General features: G+C 39.4%; 1 protein-coding gene and 1 long non-coding RNA gene across 2 annotated transcripts; one reads left to right on the plus strand and one right to left on the minus strand.

The window, feature by feature from the left end:
• Positions 1-57: 57 nt before the first annotated feature.
• LOC124876555 lies at positions 58-14,595 on the minus strand. Its single transcript, XR_007040322.1, has 3 exons — positions 14,401-14,595; positions 14,129-14,206; positions 58-150 (listed from the first exon to the last, which is right to left on the minus strand). It is a non-coding gene; the product is annotated as an uncharacterized LOC124876555 (long non-coding RNA).
• si:rp71-1d10.8 (MFS-type transporter clz9) lies at positions 2,037-6,618 on the plus strand. Its single transcript, XM_047379443.1, has 2 exons — positions 2,037-2,298; positions 5,054-6,618. Exon 2 carries the CDS (start codon positions 5,060-5,062, stop codon positions 6,356-6,358), a length of 1,299 nt encoding a protein of 432 aa, XP_047235399.1. The 5' UTR covers positions 2,037-2,298; positions 5,054-5,059; the 3' UTR covers positions 6,359-6,618.
• Positions 14,596-14,932: the final 337 nt, after the last annotated feature.

The following is a 14,932-nucleotide window of genomic DNA, read 5'->3' on the forward strand; positions in this document are numbered from 1 at the left end:
ACAGTTAATCTACAACATCTTGCAAACACAGTCAAAGAGAGGTTGTTTAATACTAACTTTGTATCTCTTGTGGTATTTTCTCTTGCTTTCTCAGGCAGAGCATCATTCTTAACAGGATCAATTTTGTTATTTGTCTGATTAGCTGAACTCCTACAACAAACAGATTAAAGACAACTTTCAGATACATTAATCTGACAACATCAATACTAAGTTAAACCAAAAGTAAGTTGAGAAACTTGAAATCCTTAAAAGGAAGGTTCGGGACATTTAAAATTTAGATTAGGCCACTGATGTTTACAGCTAGTTGGATAGTAGCAAAGATAAATGTAGAATTCTACCATCTTAAGTCTAATTTGAAAAACATCATAGTGGTTTATGCTAAAGCTATTTAATGCACCCTAAATTGGTGCCACATTTGCATATTTTTAGAAAAGTTAATAATGATTTACACAGGAAATAAAGGTAAGAGGTGGTTTTCATTTGGTGTTTCACACAGGAAGATTTCTGGTGGTACATTACCTCCTGCCCCCATTTCCTGTAAAAATAATAATTGGTTTTAAATGATCACCAGCTTGAATGCTCGTCTTAAATGAAGACTTTATTACAATTACCTTCTGCATGGTGATAGTTTAAAGGTTCATGAAGTAGATAACGCATATAACATCTTTATTGAGTATAAATCCAGGTTATAGGACTCAAAGGCTGGAGCTAACGACTAATCCACAAGGGGCCAAAACCAAAGGGGTCCTATATCACCTTAAAACAACTCCAAACCCAAAACTTTGCTGTTTATGCAAATGGTATTATATGAACCTGAACTGTTTTCATGTTTTCATTCTGAAAACATGCCTATGATTGCTCACACAGGAAATGTAGCTTGGGGGTGGTGTACCACCAATGTTCATCCAATGTGAAACATCAGCTAAAACAGAACCTTAAGTGAAATTGTGTAAAAAGCAAAAATATTGTAGCCCTTTATATTAATGGAATTTTATTATTTTTATATCCCTTCACTTTTATATGAGAGAGTTACTCGACTGGAAATGCTTTACCGTGTTCCCTTCTGAGTATATGTTTCACACAAGAACATCTCAGAAGGCGGACGTCCTTCTACCTTCCATGTAAATATTCATTGGCTTCTTGATAAATAATCATAAATTGAATTTCATCTGACAACATCAATACTAAATTTTATAATTAGATTTTTTTATATGCAAATATGAGGACAGTTTCAATGTTCATAAAATAGTATTAGCTGGAACTACTGTTACATTTCAAAACTGTGGTAGTTCAAAACTGTAGAAAACCAGTTACATTTAGCGTCTAAAACCAACAAATCTGGATCATACCAAGAGTTCTTTTCATTAGTTTTAAACTAATCAACACTGCAATCAAATCTAAATGCTTGACTATTAGATAATTCTGAGTTTTTGTGAAACAAATATTCTAAATGCATAAAGTAACAATCTTGACTGACACACTGTGGACCTTTTTCAGGTCTTTGTTGGGATTTCAGAACATGATCTAGTCGCTTTTTCGATACAAACCAAAAAATAATATTTATTTGCACAGGAAATATGTGCAAGACATCTGCTTCGGGAGATGAGCGTACTGAGTACATGAGCTCCACAAGTAATCAATTATGCTTTAAATGTCAAGACTGTGTTTGCTCATAGTATAAGTTTCACAAGACATGTTGTGAAACAGGAGAGGAGACAGGTACATAAGTGGATGGTGATGCAATTATTCAGCAGTGGCTCACCCACTACAATAAAGCTTGAATTAAATTCAGGTGGATTATCATTAAGTCCCACGAGCTGAAGGGTTAATCTTCATGTAATATGTCAAAAGAAACATTTTCTCATTTGGTGATTCATTTTACCTATATATATATATATATATATATTTCCCCACTTGCATATTTATTTACATTTCTGAAGTTTTAGACACTTATTTTGGCAACTGTCGCTCGGGTGCTTTTATTTTTAATTGAATTCAACTTGGCTTCCGGTTGTGCTTCTGTTATAGCAGTTTCATGCTAGCAGGGAAAGAAGTGGCACTACTCCCAGTGTATAATGTGTAATCTACTGTGATTCTGGGGCTGGGAGATGAAATAGTGATTGATATTTAATGAGCACTGTGTATCTATTATGTTGTCAACTTTAAAACTACATCAGAAGCCTTCAGACTGCACAGAATCGTACTTCATGAACACTAGCGTACACGTTTCATCACGGAGAAACCCAAACAGGACAAATTATCTTCAGATAACAATATTGCAAAGATCTTTCGTGACCCGTAAGTACGCTATTTTTGATTTACAATCGTCATTGTTACAGAAAATACTAATGCAATATAATTTCAATGGATGAACGTCCTCATCACGAATCTCATTGGCGTCTCACCACTGCATGGTGTGTTTAGGGTCTTTCGGGCTTTTCAAAGTTTACACGAAGTATATGTTCAATCGGTGCTGTTTTACACTATGTAAATGTGCCTAAAGCATACAAGTAGCGCACTTTAAAATGGTTTTTAAAGCTAGTTTAAAATTTAAAAAACAAGATTCCCGGCTTAAAAACAAGTTAAGGATGGGAAATGTCAGTTTTCCGACAGACCGCTGAGTAAACCTGGACAGTGTACAAATCATAACAATCAGAAAGAGGCTTCACATGTTTAACTTCATTGGATGGTTTGCAGGGGGAAGCTTTTGCTGTCTGAAGAAAAATAAAGTTCTGGCTGAAATTTGCCACAGAAAATGTTGACTATGACCAGCATTTCAGCAAGAATGTTCTTTGTTTAGACTAGTCCAAAACTGAATTATTCAAGTCAAGTCAAGTTTATTTATATAGCGATTTTCAGTAACAAGGCACTCAAGGCGCTGTACATACGGAAAAACATTACAATGATACAGATCATCAAACAACAGAGGTAATTAAAAAAAAATAAAATAAAGAGAATAGAATGATGGATAAGAAAATGAAAGGAAAATTGGACTGAAAACGTAACTAACAATGTTTAGATGGCACAGTCAAAGGCCACTCTAAACAAATAGGTTTTTAATCTTGATTTAAAGCAGCTTAGGGTTTACAGTTTTCTGGGAGTTTATTCCAGATTAGTGGAGCATAAGAACTAAAAGCTGCTTCTCCATGTTTGGTTCTGGTTCTGGGTATGCAGAAGCACCCGAATAGAGGACATGTTTGGAACAAACCTATGAAAGATTTTCCAAGAAAGGAGCTGAATACCAACTGTGAAGCATGGAGGCAGGAGTCTCATAGTTTACTTCAGTAGTACCTGACCAACATCATATAATTGATATGGGTGGGAATCTTTTACTATCTCACGATTCGATTCAACTCTTCATTTTTGGGACTACAATTCGATTTAAAATCGATTTTTGATTCAAAAATATTGGATTTATAATGATTTCTGCTTCAATCTATAGGTGTGCAAAGTATCCCCATGATCTACTGCAGTCTGCTTTGCAAGATAGAATAACAAATGGATACATTAAAGTGTCTTTTTGCCATGTATTAAGTTTTAAACATTAATCAATGCTGCTTAGATTGGGGCACAGCTGTGAAAAACGTTCGAAATAGTATGGTGTACCTTGGCTCCACTGCCTGCAACATTCAGATGAACCCCTCATTCCCCACAACACTGTAAGGATGTAAGTCGTTGGTGGTGAAGCAGGCGATGGACCTGGTTATTTTATTTTTTTTTTTGGCCCACTCTGCTCCATGTCGTTGAACTCCGGGTGATGCCCGGTAATGTGTGCTCGCGCAGTTGTTGTATTCCCGAAGTTCTTAATCTTCATTTTGAAAACCTTGCACACTATGAATGCCAAGCTCGGTCTTCCCAGGCATTCAGTAACAATCAAAATGAGTCAAAATCTTTGCCATCAATGAAGATGGGGCCGTTTGAATCTCTCTCTCCTTATTTGTTGTAGTTTCCTCTTTGTTTTTTTGTTTTTTATGCATGCATACGTTCCAGAATCGGCTGTGTGGTGACGGTAGGACGTCTGGTTACAAAATGGAGGCCGACACCCCGCGGATTTGTTTTATTTTTTTTAAACAGGTTTTGAATCATTTAAAATCAATTTTGAATTGTAGTAAATGGGAATTGGGATTTTCTATGTAAATCGATTTTTTTTTTTTTTGGCACAACCCTATTAATTAAACATGAATTCTTCATTGTATGAGAGAGTGCTTGAGGGAAATCTAAGACCTTCTGTCAAAACATTTAGGCAGAACTGGACTGGTTCAGAATTAGGCAATGAAAAGTCCCAGACAGAGTCAGAGCTCTGAACCTGATCTCATTGAGATGCTGTGGTGTGACTTGTAACAGGCTGAACATGCCCTTCAACCATCTCACAGCTGAAAGTGAGGAGTGGGCCAAGCTTTCTTCAGGCTGCTACCATAGACTGGTAGATGGTTACAAGAAGCGTCTCAATGAAATTAATTCAGACAAAGGAGGTAACACCAGCTATTAGGAGCTAGGGTGTCCTAACTTTCTTCCTTGGTTACATTACAATTTTTTTCTTCTGTTCAAACAGCAAAACAAGGTTATTTGTTACCTTTCACTGAAACGCTTTCTTTTCCAGGAATAAGTACAAGAATGATAGCACATCAATATGTAAACATTTCTGTTGAAAAAAAAGAATATTTTATGTTTTCCTAATTCTGTGCACTGAGCCACTTAGCTCTGACCTATGAATTATTCAGGCATAAAAAGGCTCCTGAACTCAAGAGATGAAGTCTTCTGTCAACACACAACAAACTAATTAGTCAAGAAGAATCTATTTTAAATTGGATCTTTAGCCTCCCTGTTACCTTCAGACAGACGTGTTCCTGTTTCTTTAGAAGGGTCTGTGAAAATAATAACAGCTTGACAGCCCTAAAATAATATTTTAGCATCAAGACTGACTTGCATCTAAATGTCAGTTTGTTAAATTCCTCACTACTGACATATTTTGTGATGTTTGCTTGATTCATAGATGTTTTGTTGTTGTATTTTAAATGAGTCTTTAAAGGCTGAATTTTCCCTGCCTTTCTAGAAGAATATGCCATCCAGAAACCATCTGGACAAAGTTGGCCGGAACAAAAAGAAGAAATGGACAGAGGAGGCCATGGAGCGTGCGCTGACAGAGGTGAAGTCTGGTAGGTGCACAGTGAGGCAGGCTGCCAAAGCATTTGGTGTCCCTAAGTCCTCGCTCGGAGACAGAGTGAGCGGACGGGTGACACCAGGGAGTCGCAGCGGGCCCGCTCGTCTCATAACCTCTGCCGACGAGAAACTGTTGGTAGAGTTCTCCTTATACATGTCCAAGCATGGATTCCCACTTACCAAGCAGCAGGTAGTGTCCTTCGCGTCCTCGATTTATAAGCGGCAGCATCGGAGGGTGGCATTTTCCAAACTGGGCCAGACGTGGTGGCTCAATTTTAGAAAGCGGCAAGAAAAGAACATTACCATTCAGCCAGCAGACAATGTTGTGCGTGGGAGGGCAGTATGTGTCAGGAAGGAAGCGGTGGATCAGTTTTTTCGCCTGTTAAACACGGTCATAGACACACACAGGCTAAGAGACCTGCCGGGCCAAATCTACAACTGCAGCGAGACGGGCTACCAGCTGGGCAGGAGGAAGGCCGTCCTCTCCAAACCCACCAGTCTGGGCTACAAGCCAGCATCAAGCTCCAGGGACCACGTCTCTGTCCTGGCGTGCTTCAACGCAGCTGGAGAAGATGTTCCTCCGTTTATTATATACTCAAAGGCCTATCCTGGGGGAGTGTGCTACAAGACCCAAGGCCCACCTAATGCCCTCTACGGGTGGTCAGAATCTGGTTATGTTAACTCAGAACTCTTTAAGAAGTGGTTCCTCAAACTTTTTCTCATTCATGCACCAAAGGTGCGTCCTCTGCTACTGATTTTCGACGGCCACAAGTCGACTGTGAGCCTGGAGGTGGTGGAGTCGGCTCGCAAAGACGGCATCGTTCTTCTGTGCCTTCCTCCTCATTGCTCGCACATCCTGCAGCCACTTGACACCGGCCTCTTTGTGGTCCTGAAGCAACGTTTTGCATCACTCACAGGGGACGGCTGCACCTCCGATAGCCACTTCATCATCAGCAAAAAGGAGTTCTCAGGAGTATTTAACAGAACCTATCAGATAGCAAAGGAAGAGGAAGGTGTCCGAATTGTGAAGGAAGGTTTCAGGAAATGTGGCATATTCCCGCTCAACCACTATTCGCTTAATGAGATTCATTTAATGTCTACACATGGCATCAGCCCTGGTGCTGGCGACTCCTTGTTAAAATCCACACAAGGCATGCACTCTGTAGCAGAGCTCGCAGCAGCTGGACCCTCCTCCTAGCTCATTACCAATTCATCAAACTGTCTATACCTTTGAGGTGAGTGGGGTCGGTTCTCCTGAGGAAAGCGTGACTGGTCGCATAATTCAACCAAACCCAATCAACCCAGGCACTCCATTCAGCGTCATTAGGATGCTGTATGGGTTTACAGCCCTGTCAGGGCGTCATGCAGAGCCACCCCCCTGCTTCCCTCCAGGACGTTCAGTTTATCCACCAGCCAGAAGAAAGGGTTGCATTGATATTTAATTACATGCCAGCATTGTGTTCACCTCTGTATATGGGCCGCGCCCGAGTACATTAATTTAAGTTGTTTAGAATTTGTTGTTTTTACCAAAATGGCTGGTGCAACAATCTTAGCAAATCCTGAATAATAACGTTTAATTTTCATGTTATGTATTTTCATTTAAGTTGAGCACAGTGTCATATGACACAAAACAGGGACTCTTTAAAATAGGAAAGAAAGGAGAGCATTCCATTTAACCTAAAACAAAGGTGTGTTGATCTTGATAACTTAAGAAACATTGCAGTTATCTTACATCACTGTTAAAAATCTGCAGCAAAGAGTGCCATTTTAAGGTCACCAAGTCTCCATGGCAACCATTATTTAACATCTGCAAGCCAGCTGGTTGTTTGGGAAACCTGCCAGAAAAAGCTTTTTCTGTCCTCCTATCACAAAAGTAAAGATGTGGGTTTAGCAAAACTCTGCTGGGACTTTAACCCGAACTGTGTGCTAAGTTCAGATGAGACTAAGATTGAGCCTACACGGTTGAGGATCTGTGATGCTGTGGGTCTTTTTCTCTTCCAAAGGGCTTGGGAACCTTGCCAGAGTACATAGCATCATAAACTCTTAATGTACCAGGAGATTTTAAATGAAAAAATAGTGGATTCTAGCAGAAAACTGAAACTAGGTCATCATTGGGTGTTTTAGAAGGATTGTGATCCTAAATATACAGGTCCTTCTCAAAATATTAGCATATTGTGATAAAGTAAATTATTTTCCATAATGTCATGATGAAAATTTAACATTCATATATTTTAGATTCATTGCACACTAACTGAAATATTTCAGGTCTTTTATTGTCTTAATACGGATGATTGTGGCATACAGCTCATGAAAACCCAAAATTCCTATCTCACAAAATTAGCATATTTCATCCGACCAATAAAAGAAAAGTGTTTTTAATACAAAAAATGTCAACCTTCAAATAATCATGTACAGTTATGCACTCAATACTTGGTCGGGAATCCTTTTGCAGAAATGACTGCTTCAATGCGGCGTGGCATGGAGGCAATCAGCCTGTGGCACTGCTGAGGTCTTATGGAGGCCCAGGATGCTTCGATAACGGCCTTTAGCTCATCCAGAGTGTTGGGTCTTGAGTCTCTCAACATTCTCTTCACAATATCCCACAGATTCTCTATGGGGTTCAGGTCAGGAGAGTTGGCAGGCCAATTGAGCACAGTGATACCATGGTCAGTAAACCATTTACCAGTGGTTTTGGCACTGTGAGCAGGTGCCAGGTCGTGCTGAAAAATGAAATCTTCATCTCTATAAAGCTTTTCAGCAGATGGAAGCATGAAGTGCTCCAAAATCTCCTGATAGCTAGCTGCATTGACCCTGCCCTTGATAAAACACAGTGGACCAACACCAGCAGCTGACACGGCACCCCAGACCATCACTGACTGTGGGTACTTGACACTGGACTTCTGGCGTTTTGGCATTTCCTTCTCCACAGTCTTCTTCCAGACTCTGGCAGCTTGATTTCTGAATGACATGCAGAATTTGCTTTCATCCGAAAAAAGTACTTTGGACCACTGAGCAACAGTCCAGTGCTGCTTCTCTGTAGCCCAGGTCTGGGGAATGCGGCACCTGTAGCCCATTTCCTGCACACGCCTGTGCACGGTGGCTCTGGATGTTTCTACTCCAGACTCAGTCCACTGCTTCCGCAGGTCCCCCAAGGTCTGGAATCGGCCCTTCTCCACAATCTTCCTCAGGGTCCGGTCACCTCTTCTCGTTGTGCAGCGTTTTCTGCCACACTTTTTCCTTCCCACAGACTTCCCACTGAGGTGCCTTGATACAGCACTGTGGGAACAGCCTATTCGTTCAGAAATTTCTTTCTGTGTCTTCCCCTCTTGCTTGAGGGTGTCAATAGTGGCCTTCTGGACAGCAGTCAGGTCGGCAGTCTTACCCATGATTGGGGTTTTGAGTGATGAACCAGGCTGGGAGTTTTAAAGGCCTCAGGAATCTTTTGCAGGTGTTTAGAGTTAACTCGTTGATTCAGATGATTAGGTTCATAGCTCGTTTAGAGACCATTTTAATGATATGCTAATTTTGTGAGATAGGAATTTTGGGTTTTCATGAGCTGTATGCCAAAATCATCCGTATTAAGACAATAAAAGACCTGAAATATTTCAGTTAGTGTGCAATGAATCTAAAATATATGAATGTTAAATTTTCATCATGACATTATGGAAAATAATGAACTTTATCACAATATGCTAATATTTTAAGAAGGACCTGTATATCCTATATCCAAACCAACACGACATACATCACATTAACCTCACTCATTCTTTGCTTTGTCAGTAGAGGAAGAGGAGACCTAACTGAAGGGTTTTTTCGAGAGTTTTCAAATATTTGTTTGAAGCTTTTGAGAGTTGTTTATTAGGCTGAGTGTTTTTCCTCAACTGGAAATTTGTTAGAGCAAAGGTAAGATGTTCTTGATTTAAAGTGTTTTAAATAAATGTATTCAAACACTGCATGCTCTAAGTGCTATTTTCAGAGAAGAATGGACCCAACAGCATGTTCTCATGGAGACAATTTAAATAAAGATGTTTATTTAAAATATATTTCCACAGTGTGTGTGTACTGTATCCGTTTAAGAAAGACAAAATGTCAGATGGATATGAACGCATTTGCTGAATTTTGCAAAAAGAAGTATTGCACCTTTTAACCTCGAGGATCTAATAAAAGGCTTTTTAAGCCTTTCCAATCACGAGAAAAAACAAACACTTATTGCACATCCTTCTACTCGTATGCACTCTGGAGATGTACAGCTTTTTGCAGTCATACATCAATAAGCATTTCAGGGGCATTGTGGAGGACACATTGGCACAGGGATTTGGGCTAAAATGCTTGATCTTGATAGAATGATAATCACACCATGGCAGCTGGAGACAGCAGAGTCCCTGTGAGAATGGTCATCAGAATATTTTTTACAAACAGCCTTCATTTCTGATGTGCATTTCTGTATTATTATTGAATACAGTCACAAATAAAGCATTTTGAATTCAGTCTTTTGGGCACAGTATTTAAAAAACAGTGCTCACTCAACATTTCAAGCCATTAAACATTGACAAACAATTAGTGATTTCTCTTTTAGGGTTTTAGCAGAAACATTTTGCAGCTGTACTGATGGGCAAAGGGGGAAAATACTTTAGTAAATATTCAGATCAATGTGCAGAAGTTAAAGTTCAGGTCACATGTGCACTGCAGGTCTATAAGAAAGAAGCTAAAGGAAAAGATTGTTTGTGTGTTGGTATCAAAGATTGTGACTTGTACCTGAAATCTGGAAAGCTTTTTTCACTTTTAAGGTGATGCAACACTTGGAAATAATCTCAACCTGAGCAACACATTTTGTACACAGTTCTATATTCTTGGTAATCTTATATTTGACTTTTTTAACTAACTGAGTTTGGAATCTATACATCTGGGATTTATTTTTTTAAATACTACAGGTTCTTATTTTAAAATATACATGTGTATCTCTATAAATTAGAATATTATTGGAATGTTAATGTATTGCAATGATATAATTAGAAGCCTGACATTCATCTGTGGTTTAATTACACACAGTGATATATTTAAAGCATTTGTTTTTGTTTGTTTGGTTTAATAATCATGGGTAACACCTGAGAAAAACTCAAAATGCAGTTTCTCAGACCTTTGAAATTTTAGAAAGATTGTAAATAGTGAAATGCTCCGTTATGGCCTATATAATCATGGGGGTGATTGCTGTTTAGCAGACAGTCAATTACACCCTCCACTAGAGGATAAGCCATTGAAGGCCATTGCAAAAAAAGCAAGCTATTCACAAAGTACAGTATTTAAACATATTAATGGAACATTAAGTGGAAGGAAAAAGTGTGGTAGAAAAAAAAGACATATTCAATTATATTGTATTTTATTGAGCCCTGTTCACAGCAAGTAATATTTTAGGCAACTGCCTTTCATCTGTTTAGTTTAACATGTTTAGGGTTTATAAATACAGTAGTACTTTTAAAATAACCAGCCATGCATGTTCTGGCCCTTTTTTGTACACGTGTGTTTTAATGAAGTGATATATATAATGAATTATATATATACATATATATATATATATATATGTATATATGTATATATATATATATATATATATATACAGGGGTTGGACAATGAAACTGAAACACCTGATGTTAGACCACAATAATTTATTAGTATGGTGTAGGGCCTCCTTTTGCAGCCAATACAGCATCAATTCATCTTGGGAATGACATATACAAGTCGTGCACAGTGGTCAGAGGGATTTTAAGCCATTCTTCTTGCAGGATAGTGACCAGGTCACTACGTGATACTGGTGGAGGAAAACGTTTCCTGACTCGCTCCTCCAAAACACCCCAAAGTGGCTCAATAATATTTACAGGTCCTTCTCAAAAAATTAGCATATTGTGATAAAGTTAATTATTTTCTATAATGTCATGATGAAAATTTAACATTCATATATTTTAGATTCATTGCACACTAACTGAAATATTTCAGGTCTTTTATTGTCTTAATATGGATGATTTTGGCATACAGCTCATGAAAACCCAAAATTCCTATCTCACAAAATTAGCATATTTCATCCGACCAATAAAAGAAAAGTTTTTTTAATACAAAAAACATCAACCTTCAAATAATCATGTACAGTTATGCACTCAATACTTGGTCGGGAATCCTTTTGCAGAAATGACTGCTTCAATGCGGCGTGGCATGGAGGCAATCAACCTGTGGCACTGCTGAGGTCTTATAGAGGCCCAGGATGCTTCAATAGCGGCCTTTAGCTCATCCAGAGTGTTGGGTCTTGAGTCTCTCAACGTTCTCTTCACAATATCCCACAGATTCTCTATGGGGTTCAGGTCAGGAGAGTTGGCAGGCCAATTGAGCACAGTGATACCATGGTCAGTAAACCATTTACCAGTGGTTTTGGCACTGTGAGCAGGTGTCAGGTCGTGCTGAAAAATGAAATCTTCATCTCCATAAAGCTTTTCAGCAGATGGAAGCATGAAGTGCTCCAAAATCTCCTGATAGCTAGCTGCATTGACCCTGCCCTTGATAAAACACAGTGGACCAACACCAGCAGCTGACACGGCACCCCAGACCATCACTGACATTGGCTACTTGACACTGGACTTCTGGCATTTTGGCATTTCCTTCTCCCCAGTCTTCCTCCAGACTCTGGCACCTTGATTTCCGAATGACATGCAGAATTTGCTTTCATCCGAAAAAAGTACTTTGGACCACTGAGCAACAGTCCAGTGCTGCTTCTCTGTAGCCCAGGTCTGGGGAATGCGGCACCTGTAGCCCATTTCCTGCACACACCTGTGCACGGTGGCTCTGGATGTTTCTACTCCAGACTCAGTCCACTGCTTCCGCAGGTCCCCCAAGGTCTGGAATCGGCCCTTCTCCACAATCTTCCTCAGGGTCCGGTCACCTCTTATCGTTGTGCAGCGTTTTCTGCCACACTTTTTCCTTCCCACAGACTTCCCACTGAGGTGCCTTGATACAGCACTCTGGGAACAGCCTATTTGTTCAGAAATTTCTTTCTGTGTCTTACCCTCTTGCTTGAGGGTGTCAATAGTGGCCTTCTGGACAGCAGTCAGGTCGGCAGTCTTACCCATGATTGGGGTTTTGAGTGATGAACCAGGCTGGGAGTTTTAAAGGCCTCAGGAATCTTTTGCAGGTGTTTAGAGTTAACTCGTTGATTCAGATGATTAGGTTCATAGCTCGTTTAGAGACCCTTTTAATGATATGCTAATTTTGTGAGATAGGAATTTTGGGTTTTCATGAGCTGTATGCCAAAATCATCCGTATTAAGACAATAAAAGACCTGAAATATTTCAGTTAGTGTGCAATGAATCTAAAATATATGAATGTTAAATTTTCATCATGACATTATGGAAAATAATGAACTTTATCACAATATGCTAATATTTTGAGAAGGACCTGTAGATCTGGTGACTGTGCAGGCCATGGGAGATGTTCAACTTCACTTTCATGTTCATCAAACCAATCTTTCACCAGTCTTGCTGTGTGTATTGGTGCTTTGTCATTCTGATACACGGCACCACCTTCAGGATACAATGTTTGAACCATTGGATGCACATGGTCCTCAAGAATGGTTCGGTAGTCCTTGGCAGTGACACGCCCATCTAGCACAAGTATTGGGCCAAGGGAATGCCATGATATGGCAGCCCAAACCTTCACTGATCCACCCCCATGCTTCACTCTGGGCATGCAACAGTCTGGGTGGTACGCTTCTTTGGGGCTTCTCCACACCGTAACTCTCCCGGATGTGGGGAAAACAGTAAAGGTGGACTCATCAGAGAACAATACATGTTTCACATTGTCCACAACCCAAGATTTGCGCTCCTTGCACCATTGAAACCGACGTTTGGCATTGGCATGAGTGACCAAAGGTTTGGCTATAGCAGCCCGGCCGTGTATATTGACCCTGTGGAGCTCCCGACGGACAGTTCTGGTGGAAACAGGAGAGTTGAGGTGCACATTTAATTCTGCCGTGATTTGGGCGGCCGTGGTTTTATGTTTTTTGGATACAATCCTGGTTAGCACCCGAACATCCCTTTCAGACAGCTTCCTCTTGCGTCCACAGTTAATCCTGTTGGATGTGGTTCGTCCTTCTTGGTGATATGCTGACATTACCCTGGATACCGTGGCTTTTGATACATCACAAAGACTTGCTGTCTTGGTCACAGATGCACCAGCAAGACGTGAACCAACAATTTGTCCTCTTTTGAACTCTGGTATGTCACCCATAATGTTGTGTGCATTTCAATATTTTGAGCAAAACTGTGCTCTTACCCTGCTAATTGAACCTTCACACTCTGCTCTTACTGGTGCAATGTGCAATCAATGAAGACTGGCTAAAAGGCTGGTCCAATTTAGCCATGAAACCTCCCACACTAAAATGACAGGTGTTTCAGTTTCATTGTCCAACACCTGTATGTGTATATATATATTTCTGTAAATCAACTAAAACCATGGAGATCACATACAGATTCATAATAGGCGGAGTGATATATTTAAAATTTTATTTCTGTTAATTTCTCCATACAGCTTATAAAAACACCCAAAAATCTTTTTTTTTCTTAGAATATTAGATAAAACCAACAAAAAAAGGTTTTTACAACAGGAAATTCATAGATGTGCTATTGCCTGCATTAGCAGTGGGACACCTGCTGACCTTATATTTTCACAGCGGACATTCAAGACACCCTGCACAAAAGGTAATTGGCAAAAAGCTATTTACTGAGTGCTTTATAAAGGGATGTTAAAGGAAACATTTTCAATGCTATTTCAATTTAATGAGATATAGCTGTACATGTTGCCTAATACTTTAGGTAACTTTATTTTATTAAGTTATCAGGAGTTTATACCTATAGTTTTTGTTTGTTTTTTTAAATAAGCTGACAGGTTCAGATCTTCAGATGTAAATGTGTGTTTTTGTTGCACTTACTCGTATCTTTTGGCTGTTGACAGGACGTACAAACTCTTTCTCCCTGGAGCAGGTTTCTGTTTCACTTCAGAATCCACCCTACAAGACAGGAGAGGTTTGGGGTATTTGTTTGTTGTTGTTTATCATGTATCATTTTATTTTACAAAGTTGTATTTCTTTTAGAAAGTTGGGGGAAGAACCTTGAAGCCAACCCCATCTTTTTGCTCATTTGTTTTCTCCCTGCTCAGTTATACTGCAGCCCGGCAGCAAATTACTGGTTTAGATGAACTCACTTGGCATCTTTAGGCTCCTGGATCCAGCTGGCATCCTTCTTCAATGCCTTTCGGACCTTGATGTTTTGCAGCACCTGCTTTCTGTCAATGTCTAAAAGGTACAAAGCAATGAAACTCTGTCCGTTCTGGATTGATTACAATAATAGCAAATATTTATAATCTTTCTAAAAAACATTTTTTAAAAGATGAACAACTTGCCTTCTGACATGATGTTTCTATGTTCTTCAACCTGAAGAGATGATTTTCTTATGATGAGAACGTTTAAGTGAACTAAGACGTCTATATTCTCTTCCTGTCTTGTTTTTCCTGGTTACATATGAGCTTTTTAATGTGCCACTCCTTGTAAAACATCATCCTGCATTGAAACAAATGACTATTTTCTATTTAACAAGTTTCATCCTAACCACAACTTGGTATTAACAAATTTTCAATCTTCTAAATACAAACCATGTTCACTGTCCACTCTAAGGTATCTACCTTGACCTTTATTTATATTGTCAGATCTTGTCACTCCTCTGTCTTCCCTCTGAGG

This window comes from Girardinichthys multiradiatus, chromosome 11 (assembly GCF_021462225.1).
Source record: "Girardinichthys multiradiatus isolate DD_20200921_A chromosome 11, DD_fGirMul_XY1, whole genome shotgun sequence".
Taxonomy (NCBI): domain Eukaryota; kingdom Metazoa; phylum Chordata; class Actinopteri; order Cyprinodontiformes; family Goodeidae; genus Girardinichthys; species Girardinichthys multiradiatus.